Source organism: Rhinolophus sinicus, chromosome 11, assembly GCF_057876585.1.
Source record: "Rhinolophus sinicus isolate RSI-liver-muscle chromosome 11, RSI-T2T, whole genome shotgun sequence".
NCBI lineage: Eukaryota > Metazoa > Chordata > Mammalia > Chiroptera > Rhinolophidae > Rhinolophus > Rhinolophus sinicus.
Window position 1 is genome coordinate 21177629 of NC_142511.1, and position 21139 is coordinate 21198767.

The 21139-nt window shown below is 36.1% G+C and overlaps 1 protein-coding gene across 7 annotated transcripts in view; it reads right to left on the minus strand.

Moving 5' to 3' along the window:
* LOC109439469 (membrane cofactor protein-like) overlaps window positions 1–18791 on the minus strand; it is a 37325-nt gene extending 18534 nt beyond the window's left edge. For 2 of the 7 annotated variants that reach the window (XR_012492975.2, XM_019719784.3), the window contains exons 1-6: window positions 18488–18640; window positions 15263–15448; window positions 14809–14908; window positions 9409–9494; window positions 7561–7758; window positions 94–276 (exon numbers count right to left, since the gene is read on the minus strand). Coding sequence is in view for 6 of the 7 variants with exons in the window: in XM_019719784.3 (XP_019575343.3) it covers window positions 94–276; window positions 7561–7758; window positions 9409–9494; window positions 14809–14908; window positions 15263–15448; window positions 18488–18608 (874 nt within the window). In the remaining variant the exon portion in view is untranslated. The other 5 variants (XM_074322462.2, XM_088801689.1, XM_074322463.2 and 2 more) reach the window with 4 other exon arrangements.
* Between the last annotated feature and the right edge of the window lie 2348 nt (window positions 18792–21139).

Here is a 21139-nt window from a genome sequence, read left to right on the forward strand (position 1 = left end):
CTCTTTTCAATTATCATTGACCGTATCATTGATATTTAATGTCAAAGAAATAAAACCTTAAAAAAACAAGAGGGAAAATGATACAATTTGTACCTTTAATACACGTTGGCATCTCAGGCTCCCAAGTATTGTTTCCACCACAGAACACTGGGTTGCTGCCATTAAGATAGAAACCTGACAGGCATTCAAATAAAACCACCGCTTGGTAGGAAAATTTTTCTCTAGTTCCTGATACCAGTTTTCCATTCTTGAGTACTGGATATTCACATTTGACCACTGAGAAGTAGAGAAATTCCAGAATTAATAGAAAGTTGCTTTAACATAGTACCAAAAAAAAAAAAAAAAAAAAAAAAAAAAAAAAAAAAAAAAAAAAAAAAAAAAAAAAAAAAAAAGCAAAATAGTAATTTCCAGTGGAAAAAGGCAAGGGATGGAAAACAAGATGTTAAATTTAAAATAAATAAATAAATAAAAAGACTTTATTTGTGCGTTTTATAATTCCAGGCAAACAGATTTAGAGAAATCTAATAACGTTTCTCTACCTAGAACAAACTGTCATTATAGTTTATTGGCTTCTTACATTTATTTTTTACTGCAAATTTTGAGAAAGGTCTGACTACTAGATACAAATTCTGGATAAGTTCAAATGCAACTTTTGGTACTCTTTTAGCTCTAGGAATTTTTAAAAATTTAATGCAGACAGTAATTATAGTACCCTGCTTTTTCAGAAAGGCAAGAAAGACTCTTGTGGGAGGATAATAGTAAAATTCCAACATAAAGGTTGAAAAGAAGTTAATCATGCAAAGGTATGCAAAAAGAAAGTCCTCAGGTAGCAACATATACAAACTTGGGATGTCAAAATAGAAAGGCCAGTGCAGGTAGGGCCCCGTTTTCCAAATACTTTGGACTGCAACTCAGAGATCAAAAACCACATTTTAGACTGTACACCATTAAATCAGCACACAGAGCTGAGATAAAGTTAAAAATTAATAGAGTTCAAATTAGTATAGTCTGGTTATTTCCCATTCTACTCTACTTCTCAAGTAAAATGCTGGTCATGAACTTCTAGATTGATTTCAGGATCCAGTATGGGTTTGGTAGAATTTGGAAAAAACAAAAGCAAAAAAACACTGGGCTGGGCAGTGAGTACAAGAAAACGTCTTACGTGATAAATCTGAGCAACAGAAAGGGCCCATAATGTAACAGCCTTTTGAACCATAAGAATGTTCTTCCATGTTGCCTGTGGATGTGAATTTCCATCAAGTATCTTTTCCCTTCAGATTGAAGAAGTTCATTTAGCAATTCTTGTAGCGCAGTTCAGGTAGTGATAGTTCTCATAGCTCTTTTCTCTTTTTTTGAAAATGTTTTTATTTCACTTTCAGTTTTGAAGATTTCTCCCTGACAGAGATTTCTAAGTTAAGTATTTTATTTTTCTTTCAGCACCCTGGTAAATACTGTCTTCTAGTCTCCACAGTTCCTTAAGAGAAGTCAGCTGTCATTCTTACTTAGAGGGGTGGGAAAATGTAATTTTTCCCCCCATATCACTGACTGCTTTTACTTTTATCTCTTGTTTTCAATAGTTTTGTCATGATGTATTTAGTGTTTTTAATTTTTTGATAAATTAAATTTATCCTACTAGGGTCACTAAATTTCCTGCACTAGTAGGATTGCTGTATCAGATAAAATTTCGATAATTTTGGCTTGCATTTTTTCAAATAATTTTCTACATTGTTCTCTCTTCTTTCTGAAACTCCAATTACATGTATGTTTAACTGCTTGCTATTCTCTTACAGTTCTGTAAGTCTCTCTCTTTACAATCTTTATTTTCGAATCATATTAGATTTGTATTGTCATGACTTCAAGTTCACTGACGTTTTCACTGTTGTGCCAATCTGATGTTAACTGCACCTAATGATTTTCTTTTAAGTTGGGATTACTGGATATAATTTTAAACCAGTCAGATTCACCCTTTTAATTGTACAGCTGTATGAGTTTTGATAAATACAAGTAATCATGTAGTTACCACTACGACAAAGGCATAGAGGTTTCATTATTTCATAATCCTTCTTCACGCCACTGTGTGATTAACCTCCACTCTCTGCACCTACCAGCTAGCCACTACTGTCTTAAATCTTCATTGTGTTACTTTTCCAGAATATCATCAATGAGATCATATCCTTCTGAGTATGACTTATTTCACTAAGCTTAACACATTTGAGTTTCATTCCTGTTGTTGCACGCATGATTCAGGAGCTGCTTCCTTTTTATTGCTGAGTATTTATCCCATTGTATGCATGTACCAGTCGGTCATCCATTTTACTAGCTGAAGGACATGTGGGTTGTTTCTAGTGTGGGATGCTAAGGTGGTTATGATTATTCTCATACAAGCTTTTATGTGAAACTGGGTTCCAAAGTGGTCGTACCACTTTGCATTCTTACCAGCAATGTATGGGACTTCCAATTGCTCCATATCCTTGCCAATACATGCTACTGCTAGGTTTTAGTTTTTGTTTTAAATTTCAGCCACTTTAAAAGGTGTTTAGTGGTATCCCTTTGTGGTTTTCAATTACATTTTTTGTACATACTAAAGATATTGAGCAATTTTTCATTTTCATTTACTTTTTTTGCCATCTGAATATCATGTTAAGTGAAATAGGTCTGTTCAAATCTTTTGCCTATTTAAAAAATTGGATTGTTTTATTATTTAGCTTGTTGAGAGTTCTTTATACATTATAGATAAAAGTTCACTATCAGATCTGTGCTTTGCAAATATTTTCTGTGCATTGTTTTTTGTTCGTTTGTTTGTTTTTGTTTTTGCATTCTCTTAACAGTCTTTTGCAGGCCAGAGGTTTTGAGTTGGGAACATCCAATGTACTAAATTTTTTTAAAGGATCATGCTTTATGGGTTGTATTTAAGAAACATTTAGCGAGGTCCAAGTATTTTGTTTTCTTGTAAAAGTCTTATAGTTTTAAGTTTTATGTATAGGTCTATGACCCATTTTGAGTAAATGTTTGCATATGGTGCTAAAATAGATTCAGATTCTTTTTTTTCATATGGCTGTCCAATTGTGCCTGTATCATTTTCGAAAAGATTATCCTTTTCCATTGAATTGTTTGTACACCTGAAATGAAAATCAACTGGATGTATTTCAATGGTCTAATTCTAGGCTCACTAGTCTGTTCCATTGCTCCATATGGCTATCCTTTTATGAATACCACACTGTCTGAATTATATACCTTATATTATGCTTTATATAAACTCTTGACATCAAGTAGAATGCATCCTTCAATTACTTCCAAAATTGTTTTGACTATTCTAGTTCATTTGTCATGCCACATACATTTTTAGAATCACTTCATCAATTTATACAAAAAATCCCACTGGCATTTTTCTTGGGATTGTGCTGAATTTTTAGATCACTTACAGAGAATGGATGTCTATATTATACTGAGTCTTCCCATCAATGACTAATATATATCCCTTCATATATTAAGGTTTTATTTTTTTCCTTACATTTATTGGGGTGATATTAGTTAATAAAATTATATAGGCTTCACAGTGTACAATTCTATATCATTTATATATTGTGTTGTGTGTCCACCACCCAAAGTCAAATCTCCTTATGTCAACACGTATTTGACCCCCTTTACCCTCTTCTACCTTCTGCCTTCCCCCCTTATTCTCTGGTAACCACTAAACTGTTGCCTGTGTCTATAAGTTTTTGCTTGTTTGTTTGTCTTGTTTGTTGCTTTCAGTTTTATATCCCCTATGAGTAAAATCATATGGTTCTTGACTTTTTCTGTATAACTTATTTCACTTGGCATGATAATCTCAAGATCCATCCATGTTGTTGCAAATGGCAGTACTTCATCTTTTCTTATGGCTGGGTAATATTCCATTGTATTTATGTACCACGTCTTCTTTATGCAATCATGTATTGAAGGACACTTTGGTTGTTTCCATGTTTTGGCTACTGTGAATAATGCTGCAATGAACATAGGGGTACATATATCTTTATGGATAAATGTTTCCAGACTCTTAGGGTAAATACCCAGAAGACAGATTGCTGGGTTGTATGATAATTCTATTCTTAAATTTTTGAGGAACCTTCATACTGCTTTCCATAGTGGCTGCAATTGGTTGTTTCCAATTTACATTCCCATTAGCAGTATATTAAGATCTTTCTTAATTTCCTTTATTAGTGCTTAGTAGTTTTTAGCATTCAAATCTTTCACACATACTGATAGATTTATATGCAAGTATTTTGTGTTTTGGAGGTGTTTTAAACAGTACTTTTAAAATTTCAGTTTCTGGTGGTTACTGCTAGTAAATTTATTTTTGTAGGTTTATCTTGTATTTTGCAATCTTGCAAAAACTTAACTCTTCAGAAGTTTCTACACAGACAATAATGTCATAAGTGAATAGAGACTATTTTATTTATTCCTTTCATATATCTATGCCTATTTCTTTTGCTGCTTTATTGCAGGACCTCCAGTACAAGACTAAATAGAGTGGAGAGAGTGAATATCTCTCCTTTGTTCCTGCTTTGGGGGGAAATAAATTAGTTTTTTACTATTAAGAATAATGTTAGCTGTATTTTTGTAGATGCCTCTTATCAGGTTGAGATGATTAGTTCCCTTCTATTCCTAGTTTGCTGATAAGTTTTATCATGAAAAGATGATGAGTTCTGTCAATTGCTTTTGGGGGGGCATCTAGTAAGAGATCATCTGTTGTTTTCTTCTTTACAGTCTCTTGATACTTTAAATTACACTGATTAATTTTTGAATTTTAACCAACTATGCATTTATGGGATAAATCCTAACTGGTTATGATAAACTACTATTGTTATATATGGCAGGATTTGACTGATATTTTGTTTAGAGTTTTGGTTCTATATTTATTAAGGATATTGTTTTTTAATTTTCTTGCAGTGTTTTGGTATCAGGATAATGTCCTCATGCCTCATGCAATGAGTTCAGAAGTATTCCCTCTTCTTATATTTCTTAAAGAGTTTGTATAGAGGTGCTATTATTTATTCCTAACATGTTTGGTAGACTTCCCCAGGGTGGCCATCTGGCCCTGCAGTTCTCATTGTGTGGAGAATTTAACTACAAAGTCTACTTTGTTTAATAAGTATAGGAATATTCAGGTTACCTATATCTTTGAGCATTTTGGTATTTTATGTCTTTAAAAAAATGTTTTTTGATTGTGGACCACCTTGTTGGGCTATCATTTCACTAATAAGAAAACTGAGCCTTGCCGAGATTAAGAAACTTAGCCAATGTCACCCAACTAAGTGGCAGAGCAGGGTTTGGAAGTTACATTATATATATATATATAATATGCTCCCATGGTTGAAAATGTTTTACTGAAAATTTTGGGTAAAGATTTAAAGTCAAACCCACTGCACTCAATTTTTTTGTTTTTCATCCATCTCTCCACTCCCCTCTCCTTTGGTAACCATCAGCTTAGCTTGTTCTCTGTATCTATGGGTCTGTTTCTATTTTGTTTTGTTTATTCATTTACCCAATAGGTCCATCCACATTGCTATTTTTGTAATAGTCCCTTATTTCTTAAATAGACATTTAATGCAGGATATTTAGTGTTGTCTTCTTTTTCATTCTTGATATTGGTAATAAATATTACCTTTTTACTTGTCACTCTAGCTCTAGGTTTATGTATTTTATCAACCTTCAAGAACCAGGTATGAGTTTCATTGATTTTATTATCATCTCTTTTAAATTTCATTGATTTCTATCTTTATTATCCACTTCTGTCTTCTTTCATTTGTTGTTCTTTTTTAGTTTCTTAAGGTAGAAGCTTCCAGATTACTGATTTGAGACATTTTTTTTCCTAACATAAGTATTTTATGCGATAAAATTTTTTCTAAGCAATGCTTTTGTTGTATCACACGAATTTTGTAATTTTGATATGTTGTGTTTTCATTTTCATTCAGCAAAACCTTTTCTAATTTCTCTTGTGATTTATTCTTTGACTCAATGCTTAATTAGAAGTGTCTGACACGATTGTCAAATCAGTCATGTGCTACCTAACGGGGACACGTTCTGAGAAATGTGTCAATTAGGCAATTTCATCATTGTATGAACATCACAGAGTGTACTTACACAACCTTAGATAGTACAGCCTACTACTGTAATTGTAAATGTTACACATTTTTTTTTTTTTTTAAGATTTTATTGGGGAAGGGGAATAGGACTTTTTTATTGGGGAACAGTGTGTACTTCCAGGTCTTTTTTTTTTTTTTTTTCCAAGTCAAGTTGTTGTCCTTTCAATCTTAGTTGTGGAGGGTGCCGTTCAGCTTCAAGTTGTTGTCCTTTCAGTCTTAGTTGTGGAGGGCGCAGCTCAGCTCCAGGTCCAGCTGCCATTGCTAGTTGCAGGGGGCACAGCCCACTATCCCTTGTGGGAGTCGAAACTGGCAACCTTGTGGTTGAGAGGACATGCTCCAACCAACTGAGCCATCCGGGAGCTCAGCGGCAGCTCAGGTCAAGGTGCTGTGTTCAATCTTAGTTGTAGGGGGCGGAACCCACCATCCCTTGCGGGACTCGAGGAATTGAACTGGCAGCCTTGTGGTTGAGAGCCCAATGGCCCATGTGGGAATCGAACTGGCAGCCTTCTGAGTTAGGAGCATGGAGCTCTAATCACCTGAGCCACCAGGCCGGCCCGTAAATGTTACACTTTTATAAAACCAGCAGCGTAGTAGGTTTTTTTGCACCAGCATCACCACAAACACGAATACTAAATTGTGCTATGATGTTATGACAGCTGTGATGGGAATTTTTCTAGGTGATAGCATTTTTAGCTCCATTATAATTTTATGGGACCACCTTTGTATATGTGGTCCATCACTGACTGAAACATCGTTAAGCAGTGCATGACTGTATTTGGAGATTTTCTAAATTATCTATTTTGATTTCTAAATTCATTCCATTGTTACCAGATAATGCACTCTAATTTCAGCTCTTTGAAAAATTTAAAAATTATCTTATTGCCCATTATATGGTCTATCTTAGAGAACGTTCCAGTGCACTGATAAAGAGTAAATATTTTGTTGTTATGCAGTGGTCCCTTTCTTCTAAGAGTCATATCCCCTCCACTGTCTCCCTGGCTTTTGGTCACTCTCTAGTCTAGTGCCTTAAACATTGTTTTTTAAATATGTGTGTACAAAGTTTTTCATTCTTATCTGTAAGAGAGTTAGTCTTTTACAATTTACCATTACCTGTAGTCAGAGCTCTCAGACATTTTAATGTTTTTAAGCCGGTGAGTTTTGAGGTTTTGGTTCTTTCAAAAAAAAAATACTAACTTTTACATATACACAGTAGTTCCCATTGTATAAACTGGAACGCCAAAAACATGTGGGGTTGGGGGGTGGGGAACTTTACAACTAGAACTATTTTTAATTCAACCTGACATATATTAAATTAGAAGTCAATTTAACAGGAGTAGGAAGCACATATGACTGTTTGTTTACTTATAGGTAAAATTATTTACAAAGTGTTTCCACAGTATTTACAAATGAAGAGGGAAATAAATGGCAATATTACCTTTACACTCAGGAGGGTCACTACTCCACGTGCCAGGCCCAGAACAAACAAGCTTGCTCGCTCCAACAAGTGAATATTCCTCTGGTCCAGGTGAAGGATCACAACTATATGTTACTAATTCATTATATTCAAATATATCCCTCCAACTATTGGTGTGTTTTCCATTTTTTATTTTTCCAGGTGATTGACACAAAATCTCTTTAAAAGAGAAAAAAAAAGAGGAAATGAGAGGAAAAAGCAAAGGTGAACAATTAAGACAGCATTAGTAAAATCTTATGAACTGTCTTCAACAAATTCATTAACATGATTTCTACAATTGTATTCTGAATCCAATACCATTTTTGAAGAAGGTTTCTGAGAAAACTGCATTGCCTCAAAGTCAAACTATGTAGAAATGAACTTTCAAAACAAAACTCACTTAAATACCTATATGAAATACCTATATTTATTTATAAGGCCATGCCAAGTTTTGTTCTAGTCATAAGAGTCGCTGAAAACGTAATGAGAAAATATGCTTATCATTAAAAATAACATTCACTTCTACTTGAGAAATGTTTGTAATTTATAAATATATCCATTCACTGAATCATTCACAATAATACCAAGATACTGTCTTTCTTACTTTCATACTTACAATATATGGTGACATTTTTCAGAGGTTACAAACTGTGTTACTTGGCAACAGACTGAATCCAGATGTCTTCCTTTACGCCAGATTTTGAAAAGATTTATAAAAATGTAAAACATGCCACTATTCTCACTATTTGTTTTGGAAATTTTTTATTTTTCATAAAAAAAAAACCATTGCATATGTTAATATGTATTAAGTTTACTGATTTAAAAAATAAATTAATAAGTAATTATTTTAGAAACTTCTCAGTTTTAATTTCAATACAATGAATATCAATGGACAAACGACATAAAGAAAAGCTCTTTAGGATCTTTGTTAAATTAAAAGTATAACGGGCAAACAAAAAGTGCTGGCAAGGATATGGAGAAAAAGGAACCCTTGTGCACTGTTGGTGGGATTGTTTTTGGTGCAGCTACTATGGAAAACAGTATGGAGGTTCCTCAAAATATTAAAAATAGAACTACCATACAACCCAGCAATTGTACTTGTGGGTATTTATCTGAAGAAAACAAAAACACTAATTAAAAAGATATGTGTACCTCTGGGTTCATTGTAGCACTATTTTATAATAGCCAAGGTATAGAAACTACCTAGGTGTCCATCAATAGATGAATGGATAAAGAAGATGTGAGATATATCTCTGTGTGTGTGTGTGTGTGTGTGTGTGTGTGTGTGTGTGCATATTTTATACACACATATATACATATACAATACAATATTACTCAGCCATAAAGAAGAATTAAATCTTGCCATTAGCAACAACATGAATGGACCTACAGGGTATTATGCTAAGAGAAATGTCAAACAGAGAAAGCCAATACCATAGGATTTCACTTAGATGTGGAATAAAAAACAAACAAACAAAACAAAACAGAAAGACTCATGGATACAGAGAACAAACTGATGGTGGACAGAATGAAGGGGGCTGACGGGATGGGTGAAAAAGGTGAAGGGGAATAAGAGGTACAAACTTTCAGTTATAAAATAAATAAATCACGAGGATGTAATGTAAAGAACGGGGAACATAGTTCATAATATTGTATTAAATTTGTGATTATCACATTGTAAGGCACATAAATGTTGAATCACTGTGCTATACACCTAAAACTAATACAATAATGTATGTCAAGTATAACTAAAAAAATCAGCATAAATGAGTCCCGAAGACAAAAAGATTGAGATTGCTGGTCTAAATTCTAAAGTGAAAAGTTACTTACTTTCACATTTTGGGATATCATAGTTCCAATGCACATTGCTTCCAGAACGTTTACAAGTTAGAATTTTTTCTCCTTGTAAGTAATAACTGAATGAAAAAAGAAAAGATTACTGATTTCTTTACCAGTTAACAAGATATACATAATAATGAAGAAAATTTTCATATGGTTGTTTTCTGCACTACAGTAGTTTAAGGGGGGATTTTCTTAAATGACATCAAATAATGAAAGTGCTAACCAAATTTGAAATTTAATTAAATAAACAGTTTCTGCATTTGAACATACACTGGCCAAGAACTAAGATAGCTAAATAAATCTGTCATGCCTGTCAATGAGATGTTTGCCATCTCTGACAATCACACACGTATTAACTTCTTTGCTCCTTCCATTCTGCTCAGTCAGGATGACCACTGAGTAGAATCAGGCCCTAGGGCTTGGCTGCCTGGATTTAAGTCCCAGCTCCACGAATGGCTTGTTATTTGAGCTTGGCCAGTCCCTTATTGTTTCTCTTTCTCACTTTCCTCATTTATGAAAAGGGGATAATAATATAGATCTCGTGGGGTTGTTGTATTAGATGAGTTAGCATCTGGCACATAGTGAGTGCTAGCTCTTATTAAAACAGGCTTATCTCAGAGATATCATGGGTTTGGTCTAGACTACCGCAAAAAGCAAGTATAATAAACCAAGTCACACCAATTTTTTGGTTTACCAATGCATATAAGAGTTATATTTAAACTATACTGCAGTCTATTAAGTATGTAACAGCATTATATCTAAAGAAACAATGTGTATACCTTAATTTAAAAGTATTTTATTGCTAAAAAATGCTAACCATCATCTGAATCTTCAGTGAATTATGACTTTTTTGCTGGTGCAGGGTTATGCCTTGATGTTGATGAAAATGCAACATGCAAAACACAATAAAGCAAGCACAATAAAATGAGATATGCATGTATTCTTTGGGTCAGAGTATCTTTCTAGGAGTAGCTCAGGCATACTATTTGGTGAAATCTTCTATGATGATTTATATTTACAATTCTCTCCTCTGGACTCTTATTGCAATAATAATAAATAACTAATTGGTACTTCTCATTTACTATTTTGCTTTGACAACTCTGTATATATTGCATGCCTCAATAAGGCCACAGGTTCTTTGAGAAGAATCTATGTCTTAAATGTTTGGTATCCCTCAAAGTACTTTAGCAGTCTCTTTCTGTATAACTGTTAACTGGATCGTCTAAAATTTTTACTTGATCAAGTTAGAAAATTGTCAATGGAACTTGTTTGTACATGGTTCCAGTTGGCTTTTCCATCAAGGCTCACTCATTTCCCCTGTACGTTAGTGTTTTAAGAGAGAATCCTGGGAAGATGGCAGTATAGGAAGCACCAGGACTCTGTCTCCCAAACTAGACAACAATTGCAACGGCAGAACCTGACTGATGTAACTATTTTGAAGGTTTGCAACTTCCAGGGAAAGATTCCAACAAGAAAATGTAATTTCTGTCAATTTCAGCTCTTCAGGAAAATAGCAGATATACCCTCGACAATGTGGCAGGCAGCTGTGTATGTGTTCTCGGAGCAGCTTGCAGTAGCCAGGGTGGGCAAAAAGGCCCTGTCCTCCAAATATCTATGCTCTGATTGCTGCTTCTGATTATAGAGAAGTGGACAAAGAGGTAGAAAGCCATTGTTGTGGCAGCGCCCCCCTCTCTAGCAAGCCCTTTCCTCCCCAGCTGAAGTGATTTTCAGAGGATTTAAAGATCCTACACCCTTTACTCCCCACTTTATTTTTTGTTTTTTTTTCCCTCAGGAGCCAGACATTAAAAACCAGGATCTTCAAAAACAGCTGCATAAGGTATATGGAAAATTAGAAATTGAGTGCATGTGCTCAGTGAAAGGCTCAGGAACGAACTGAAAAGACCTTCAGTTTACATCTCAGGCTGAACCTCTGCACAAAGACACCCTACCTAAATAAATAAATAAATAATAGTAATAATAATAATACAATAACGAAAAAATAGCAAGGTCTAAAAAAAGGTGAATAAACTGATTTCCATAATCACCACATTATTATATTCAAAATGCAGTATTACACACACAAAAACATCATAAGGCATGCAGAGAAGGAGGAAAGTATGGCCCATTTAAAAGGAAAAAAAAGAGACAGTAGAAACTGTCCGTAATAAAGATATGATGGCAAATTTACTAGACAAAGACTTCAAAATAAGTATCTTAAAGATGCTCAAAGAACTATTAATAAATGAAGAAGTGGAGGAAGCCAAGAAAATGATGTGTGAACAAAATTGAAATATCAATAAGGATATTAAAAAACCTAAAAGAAACCAAAAAGAAATTCTGGAGCTCAAAGGTACGGTAACTGGTATGAAAAATTCTCTAGCGGGATTAAAGGCAGATTTGAGCAGGCAGAAGAATGAATCAGTAAACATGAAGGAAGATAGGGCAATGGAAATTATATCTGAAGAGCAGAAAGAAAAAGAGTGAAGAAAAGTGAACAGAGCCTAACGGACCAGTGGGATGCCGTCAGGCGGACCAACGTACACATAGTGGGAATCCCGAAAGGAGAAGACAGAAATGGGCAAAGAGAATATATGAAAAAAATCACAGCTGACAACGTCCCAAATTTGACAAAAGACATGAATATAAATACCCAAGAAGTTCAGTGACCTCCAGGTAAAATGATTTCAGAAAGATCCATACTAAGTAAGACACAATAAAGTTGGCTCTCTAAATCTGCGGGTTCCACATCTGTGGATTTAACCAACTGAGAATTGAAAATGTTCTTAAACTGAAAAAGTACAGACTTTTTTTGTTATGATTCCTTAAACAACACAGTGTAATAACTATTTACATAGCATTTATATTTTATTAGGTATTATAAGCAATCTAGAGATGATTTAAAGCATATGGGAGCAGGCAAACACTATGCTATTTTTTATAAGGAACTTGGATTGGTATGTGCAGCGGGGGAGGGAGGTCTGGAAAGAATCCCCCATGAATAGCTAGGGACTACTGTCATCACACTTCCAAAAACCAAAGACAAAGAGAGACTGTTGAAAGCAGGAAAAGAGAAGTGAATCATCATCTACAAGGGATCCTCAATAAGATAATCAGATCATCAGAAACTTTGGAGGCCAGAAGACAGTGGACTGATATACTAAAAGCGCTAAAAGGAAAAAACTAACAAAAAAACTTTAAGCCAAAAATCCTCAATCTAGCAAAACTGTCCTCAAAAGTGAAAGGGAAATTATGACAGTCCCAGATAAACAAAAGCTGAGGGAGTTTGTGACCAGTAGACCTCCCCTGTGAGAAATTCTCAAGGGAGTCCTCCAAAGTAAAAATTACTAGAAAAAAAGAGCAGGCAGAAGAATGAATCAGTAAACATGAAGGAAGATAGGGCAATGGAAGTTACTAGAAAGTAACTTTGAGCCATATGGAGAAATAAACACCTCATGAAAGATAAACACATGAACAATTATAAAAGCTTGTATTATTTTAACAATGGTTTGTAAGTATAATTTTTGTTTTCTTCACAATTTAAGAGATAATATAATACATTTAAAGGAAAAAAACAATTATTACTATAAAAACTAGCATTACTGTAACTTTGTTTTTAACTCCTAATCTTGTTTTCTATATAAGTTAAAAGACTAATGCATTTAAAAGAACTATTAATTTATGCTTTGGGACACACAGTATATATAAAGATGTAATTTTGTGACAGCAACAACCAAATGGGATGGGGATGGAGCTATTAAGGAGCTAAGGTTTTGCACGTTATGGTACTAAGCTGGTATAAATTCTAATTTAGACTGACATGACTTTAGGGTTTTAAATGTAATACCCCTGGTAATCACAAAGAAAACAGCCATAGAATATACACAAAGGAAATGAGAAAGGAATCTAAACATTTCACTACAAAAAGACTAACAAAAAAAGAAGACAGTAATACAGGGAATGAGGGACAAAAAAATTACGAGGCATACAGAAAGCAAACAGCACAAAGACAGATCAGAAGCCCCTCCTCATTACTAATTATTTTAAATTTAAGTGGCTTAAACTTTCTAATCAAGAGAAATAAATTGGCAGAATGGATAAAAACACATGATCCTACTACATGCTGTCTTTAAGAGATTCACTTGAGATCCAAAGACAAAATGAGGTTGACAGTGAATGGATGGAAAAAGATATTCCATGCAAACAGTAACCAAAGGGGGGCAGAGGTGGTGGCTTCTAATACCAGATAAAATAGACTTAACATAAAAAAAGGTTACAACAAACAACATTATATATTAATAAAGGGTACTATAACAAGAAGATATAAGCATTTATGGCACCTAACGACAGATCCTCAAAATACATAAAGCACAACACGGCATTGAAGGGAGAAATACATTTCTACATAACAGCCACTTCTATAATAATAGTTGGAGACTTCAATACCCCACTCACAATAAAGGATAGAACTGTTGTTACCTTAGGCAGAAAGAACAGAACACAGGGCCTAGGGAGAGAGGAGGGAGGAAGGCAAGGGTGGAGTGGGGGGAACCAAGAAAAGAGGAGATGAGATCATTCTTAAGAAAAGGTACATCTATAGCTAATGGATTATAACACTATTAGCACTGCAGGCAGGGAAAAATCACCCCGTGTCATCATGACAGCTCCTACAAGGGAATCCTACCTCCCCAGGGGAAGGAGAGTGATCAGTGGACCCTCCCTGGGGAACACCCCGGGAATGCCGCGACACCACCCCTGATTATTTCGTGCCCTCATTCAAATATAATCCTAAATTTCTTTGTTCTTTGGTGCAGCTGCCCTTTTTCCTGGCCTGCCCACTCTCATGCCATCTCGAGTGTGTACTTTTAGTGTGTACTTTTCTTTTAGTAAGCCTTCTGCTTGGTTGGCTTGCCTCTCTTTGTTCACACGGATTAATATTTGTACATCCCAGAATGTCTTCCTATGATGATGATACAAGCACCCTGTTGTCCTCGGGTAACAGAACAATCAGACAGAAGATATATAAGGAATTAGGGGTCTTCAGCAACACAACACTTCTGTGAGCCCTCCTTTAACTCTTTAAATAGGGTGCACTTCTTTGTCAAGGATAAAATCATTACGATTACTACATTTTTGATGCTTACAATAAGCTTATTACTACATATAGCAAGTATTGTACAATTTTGCTTTCCTTCAATTTAAATTTCTTTTTACTAAGTACTTACCTTTTCAGTCTCCATAAAAAGACCAAGACTTGATTGGTTGCAAGTACAAATTGTCCCACAGAAAGCAAAATAAAATCAACTTTATGGCAATACTTAAGAAGAGAAGCAAAACAAAAATGGAATCAGTAACATTTACCTTATTTCCTCTAAGGAGCAACGTACTTACCCCTCATCACAAAAAATGTGAGCTTCTTCGTCAAAGAAAAAGCCCAGTGGGTCGCCTACTGCTACACCATTTGGGATTTTTGGAGTTGGACATGCTTTTTCTAAAAGAAAATTTTCAAATTCATTTTTATGCCAATTTCAAAACAGATCTGAATCAAGATCAAAATTCTACACTGCTCTTTTCAATTCATGCAATCTTATTTTCTCCAGTTAACTACTATATGGGCAAGCACAAAATTCACATTTACCCAGGTAACCAATTGCCTACAAAATAAATTCCCAGGAGATTTGTCAAAGCCTAAATATCTGCATTGCTATGTAAAACCTAGTTTCACATTACAAAAAAAAAATTATTGTCATAGTGGAAAATGGACTTTAAATGTGTAAAAAATCACTAGAGCAAGCACACACACACACACACACACACACACACACACACGGTATTGTTTACTTACTGAAACAAGCTTCATCGATAGGGAACCATGTGTTATTAGTCTCACAAAAGGTAACGAGGGGAAGAAATAGTGAATAATAGTATCCTGGTTTACACTCATAATATATTCTGTCCCAAGGTGAATATGAAGATTTAGGGACACCCTTTAACTTCATAGATTCGAACACTGGTGGTGTGCCACAGGCATCTAGAGATAAGAAAATAAAAACATAAAAATATTTAATCTCTTTGACCAGCCAGGTCCTGTGGCCTGGCAGCGGGTAAATAGTTGTTCCCTGTGTTCACCCAAGTGGTAGCAGTAGGAGGAGGGGAGGATGTACCGTGCTAGCTTTAAATAATATGTAAGCTTTTGGTTTGCTGGGGAATGAGCTGAGTTTTTAATCAACAGTAAACTGAAGAGACAAAAATATGTGTTTTTGGTCTGAAAAATATATATAGGTATGCATCATTCCCACTTTTTTTCTAAATTCATTTCAAAATTCACTTCTGCTCTAAGAAGTTGTCTATATAGTATATAGCACTCTGCTCAGAGCACTCTTTCATAGTTTGAAACAAACTGATGATGACCTGTCACTTCAGGCTCAGTCTCGTCTCCTCTCAGAAGGCAGGTTCCTAGAGGTCAGGGATCACGTTTTCTTTTTCTACTAGATTCTGTACCCAGTGGGTGCTCAAGAAATGCTATGTATGGTAAGAGGTGATCATTAGATAAGCACTGTGTATTTCAAGGTCAAAATAAATATGGACTAAAGTATTTTAAAATACAAGACTTCATTTCATATATTTCATAACAGTGAACTGAGCATTTTATAAGTAAACAGACATAATTTAAATATTAAAATTTACTACTCTGAATAGCCTAAAATGAAAAAAAACTGCTTTCTTGGACATTATTTTAAATAAATTTAATCTTCCTTCACTGATCAATGGATAATGCATTCACTCGGAAATTACCTGAGGTGTCTGGGCTGTGCAGCCAAAATATCTTTATAGTAAAGCTACTATATTGCTATGATTTTAGAATTTTTAATTTGTTTCCTTTTTTGTAGTTTTTTCTCCCTAGAATAGTGCCATTTTTACTTCAGCAATTCCTCTTCTTTTTAATTATCTGTGGGCTTGAAAATCTAACAAATGTGTTAGAACAATTATGTAAAATAATGTGATGAAGACAAATCAAGTAAACTAAAGGGCAAAAGAATGCAGAGGCTTCTCCTATGAGGTTAAGGTCCTAAGAAGAAAGGACATAGATCTATTTGGATCCCTGAGGAACCTTCCCTTTCTTACTCCCTGGATTGGTCTTACTTCAGATTGAGAGACTGGTCAAGAGAGCTCTAAGCATGTGAAATTTTACACTTCTTTCACATCATATTCTAAATTCTAAAATTCTCTCTATCTATACATAGTCCAACATTTCATTTCCACCACGTCCTGAAATCCACCTATGTAAAGGTCCTTGGCAAGAAAACATTAGCAAAATGTTTTCAACATTTCCACTGTGCTGACCTTGATATCGTAATGTTCCTCAATCAACTGCCCAAAACAAAAGCAAAAGTCCTAGTAATTAAAAGCACTGTTTTAAAAAAGGATTAGTATAGAGGTGAGTTTCATTAACATTACATTTACTGAATACCCTGAGCTAGACATTTCCATTTACATAGGAAAACAAACATGAACTAGAAATTTTATTTAACTCTGTTCAGAAACACATGCATAACATCATTCCAGAATTTCCTAGAACTACCAAGAAAGAAATCACATAACATTAAATCATACAAGTATCCTTTGTTTTATGCATTCAACCTCAGTAACTATCCTGAAAGCATATAAAGAAAAGAGTATTCCTAATATGACTTTTTAATACAATAAGCATGCATTTATACATACACACATATTTGGTAGGTAGGTAGTACAGAATAAATGTAAAGATCCTTGGCAAGATTTTAAATAATTGTTCCATGCTTTCACTTAAGTGATGGCAGTAGGAGAAAATGTGCCATATAGTATATACCAGGGGTGCCAAAAAAATGTATACATGTGGACACTTTGGTCAACGTTGCTCAAACAGTAATTCACCGTAATCAGAAGTGTCTGGATGCTGATGGTAACCACTTTGAGCACCTTTTGTAATTACATAAGTCAAACGTGACTTGTATTCATCTTTTGTTATTGGTAATATATTATTACAATTTTAATACAGTTTTCCTTTCTTAAAATGTGTATACACTTTTTTTAGGCACCCTCTGTATACATATAATATTCATTCCATGCAATGAAACACGAAACAAACTCAGTGGATGAGCCTTCAGCTTTTAGCTGATGAGCTACAGAAGAAAATCATATCAACATTATTTGTCACTCATTTCTTACGATTCTCATTTTCTCACTAGATGTGACTACCAATATTTTTGGGGTTGCTTCAGATCGCCTCTCAAAATGGACCCAACCTAATGAAAAAAAGAAAAACAAATGCCCCAAAGACATCTAGGAATAGAACAGGAAACTGAATATTGGATAGGAAAAGGAAGGTAACCCCACGTTTTAAAAAAGCAACAGTCTGCAAACCAATACCAATACAATTTGGGGGCAAAAAAGAGCCTGTCACCTTTACGTAAAAAAAGCACTGCGCGCCGTTCTCAATCCCTCTAAACCCCAGGCACCCAGGGCTAACTCTCACTCCAGGAGTCCACTCAAAACATGCGCTCCCCGGGCCCCACACCAAGGAAGCAAAATGTCCGTGTCCCACACTCCACACCGCTGGGCTGACCACCTCCGTGAAGCACACACCCGGCAACACCCGGCCCCGCACAAACACCGCACTCACCAAGGCACCGCCCGGCCCCGAGAACACAGCGCGCACGCAAAAGCAAGCGCTCACCGTGAGCAGCCGGTCGGCTCTCTCCAGCGCGACAGGCTTAGTCCTGAAACACCTGCAAGCTTTTGTTAGGGACACAGCTTGGCCACCGGCAAACAGCGGCCGCGCCCAGCGCCCCGCAACGCTCGGTGCCGACCACCAAGCAACCTTCACGGCGGGCACTACATGGTCCCCAGCGCCCTGGATCCGCGCACAGCACGAGCTGGGGGGTCTCTGGCCACACCTGCCCCCCAACCCCGTGTCACTCGGGTCCATCCAGGCCTGCGCCTCTTACTCGACACACCTACACTCAGGTCGGCCTTCCCCCCAACCCACCCCCGTACGCCCCGGGAGCGCACCCCTTCTCAAGGCCCGTACCGGAGAATTTGGGTAGCAGGAGCACCAGGGCCACCAAAACGAACCCACTAAAGCACCAAGGAAAACAGGTTCTCTCGGGGCGGCGGGGAGGTGCCGTGCGCGGCGCACAAGACGCCGTCATTTTCGAGATTAACGGGAAACCTCAGGGACGGTGGGCATTTATATACCTTTTTGAGCGCGGATGCCAGACGCAACAATCCCAGACTCACAAAGCTTCAAGTGAGGAATCACAGCTGGGCGTGACCTGCCCGCGCCACGGCGGCCGTGACAGTGAGTACTGGGCCCGCGCGGGGCCAATCAGCGAGCAGAGAGGCGGGGCTGTCGCGCCGAGGTGGGCGCCCCAGGTGTGCGGGGAACGGGGCGTGGTCCTAACCCACCTGTCAGCAGGCAGTTTGGGTAAGGAAACCATTGCTGGTGGAGTCTTGACTGCGTTTTCCAGAGCGCTGGATTGAAGAATAAAGCGCATCGACCTGAAAATAGAAACCCATAACCCGGACAGTGGGTCTACCTGGGGACAACACCCCTCAGGGCTCCTTCTTTGTCCTGGGGCCTCCAGTCTGTCAGGATTACCAGAGCCCTTGCTTAATATTTGAGATTAATCAGGCATAATTGGGGACCATGTGAAGATGGTGACAGTTCAATACGTCTACTACTGAATTCCATCAAAGCCTGCTAGAATTCAAAATCACAAAGATTGTTTGGCCACTGCATCCCTAACCCCTAATGTAAATTACTCTGCCCCCAATTCCCTTAAAGGACCCCTGAGAAGGTAAATTACTAAACATTGCCATATTAGGCCTCAACCTATGGAGCCCTTGCCCTTTCAGAGCTAAATGTTTTATTGAAGACCAAAAGTACATGCTTAAAAAAGGGAAGGACAAGGGTGTACCTTGGAAGCAAAGAAGGTCATTAGAGTTATGATTAGGAATTGGATAGGTGAAGTAGATAAGAACTTTTCTGTTTAAACAATCTCAAACAATACTAAAAAATTAAGAACGAGCAAGACTTTTGTAGAGTTGTGAGTAAACCAGTACGACTAGTTAAATGAAAAAGTAATATGACGGGCATCAAACAGTAAACAAAAGGGGTCCACATTGTCTTCCTATTAGTTGGCAAAGGATATAAACATCAACCAATGGAAGCATTTTGAGGGGACCCAGCACCCTTAAACTTTTAGTTTTTAACATAGCTTTTCCAAATGTGAAAAGATTTAGAATGGACATAGTTTTTAAACCACCAGTTCTGTTTAGAGCTCACCCCAAAGAAATCATCAAAACTGTGAGTAAAGATGTATAAAATATAAACCATAAGTGTCTAGCAAAAGTATGAAGACTGGTGGTAGGTCGCTTTATGGGATAGAATTCGATGCAACAGGCAGTGTTAAAAAAATGTCAGTGTGAGAAACTATGCTATATTTGTAAATGGAAAAAGCAGACTCCAAATCAGTACACGAATATACCTTTGGGTATTCCTTTTATTAAAGCAAAAGTAGTATATTGATACACATAAAAAGAGATTAACTGGTAATATACTACTATTAACTAATAGTTGATAGGATTATGAATATTTTGTTTTCTTTGTGCTTTTTAGTTTTCTATATTGACTCTATGTTACATTGGAATCAGGTAAAAAAAAATTTAAATCCAGCATATATATCAATGTCCATTTTGTTCATAGAATGGCATGGATGGAATCTGCAGATTAAGGTATGAGTGGATTGTAAGGAAATGGAAGCTCTCCATATAAAGCTCAAATGCATCTTCTGGAATTACAAAACTTTATATATTTAAATAATGCTACATCTGAGATGTACTAAAGACTTTCTGGGTTCAACAAATCATGGAATTTTCTCTTCCTTTCAGACCAACACAATGTTTAGATTCTTGGCAGAGCATATACGACAAAGAATCTTGGATTACTAAATCCAGATGCTCCATAGTGATATTTAATTGAAGGAGATATAATTAAACAGTGAAAAGGAAACTCAATGAGGGGGGATTATCATTACTGTTAAATCATATAACAGAAATGTTTTGTGCCTCAATGTTGGCACTTATTTGTGAAAACAGAGGATCTATTTATCATTCTCTACAACCATCTAGACACAATGTTATGTGTCAGTTATATCTCAATAAAACTGAAAAAAAAAACTTTCCTATTTAGTTCTAGACTTGGAAATATGTTCTTCTGAGAAAATTTAAAAGATATGGGAAAATATGGCTAATGTTTGGTAACCTAGTTACAGTTTCTAGGTTAGATTCAAGGACTGGGGATTTACGGGAACTTTCTTTCACCAGTGAAATTTCTACACCTGGGGCTCAATAAGCCATTGTTAATATAATTGAAGACATTCACATTGATTTCTTTAAATTATTTTGATTTAAGCCATCTGAGGCTCTAGCTAGTATGTTCTGAGCCATGTTTCCTATTTTTCTGGACAAGCTCCATGAGGCAGAGATAGAGTTTTCTTGTTTTTTCTCCAGTGCCCAGATTGCTCTAGGCCTATAGTAGGTGCATAATAAATACCTACTAAATACTAAATGAAGTAAATAGGTATTTCTGTCAATTGCATTTAACATGCCTTTGTCCATTCTCCTCCAGCATGGATTTACCAAATCCTGGGAAAGTTCGGAAAGATTTTGATTATAGTAA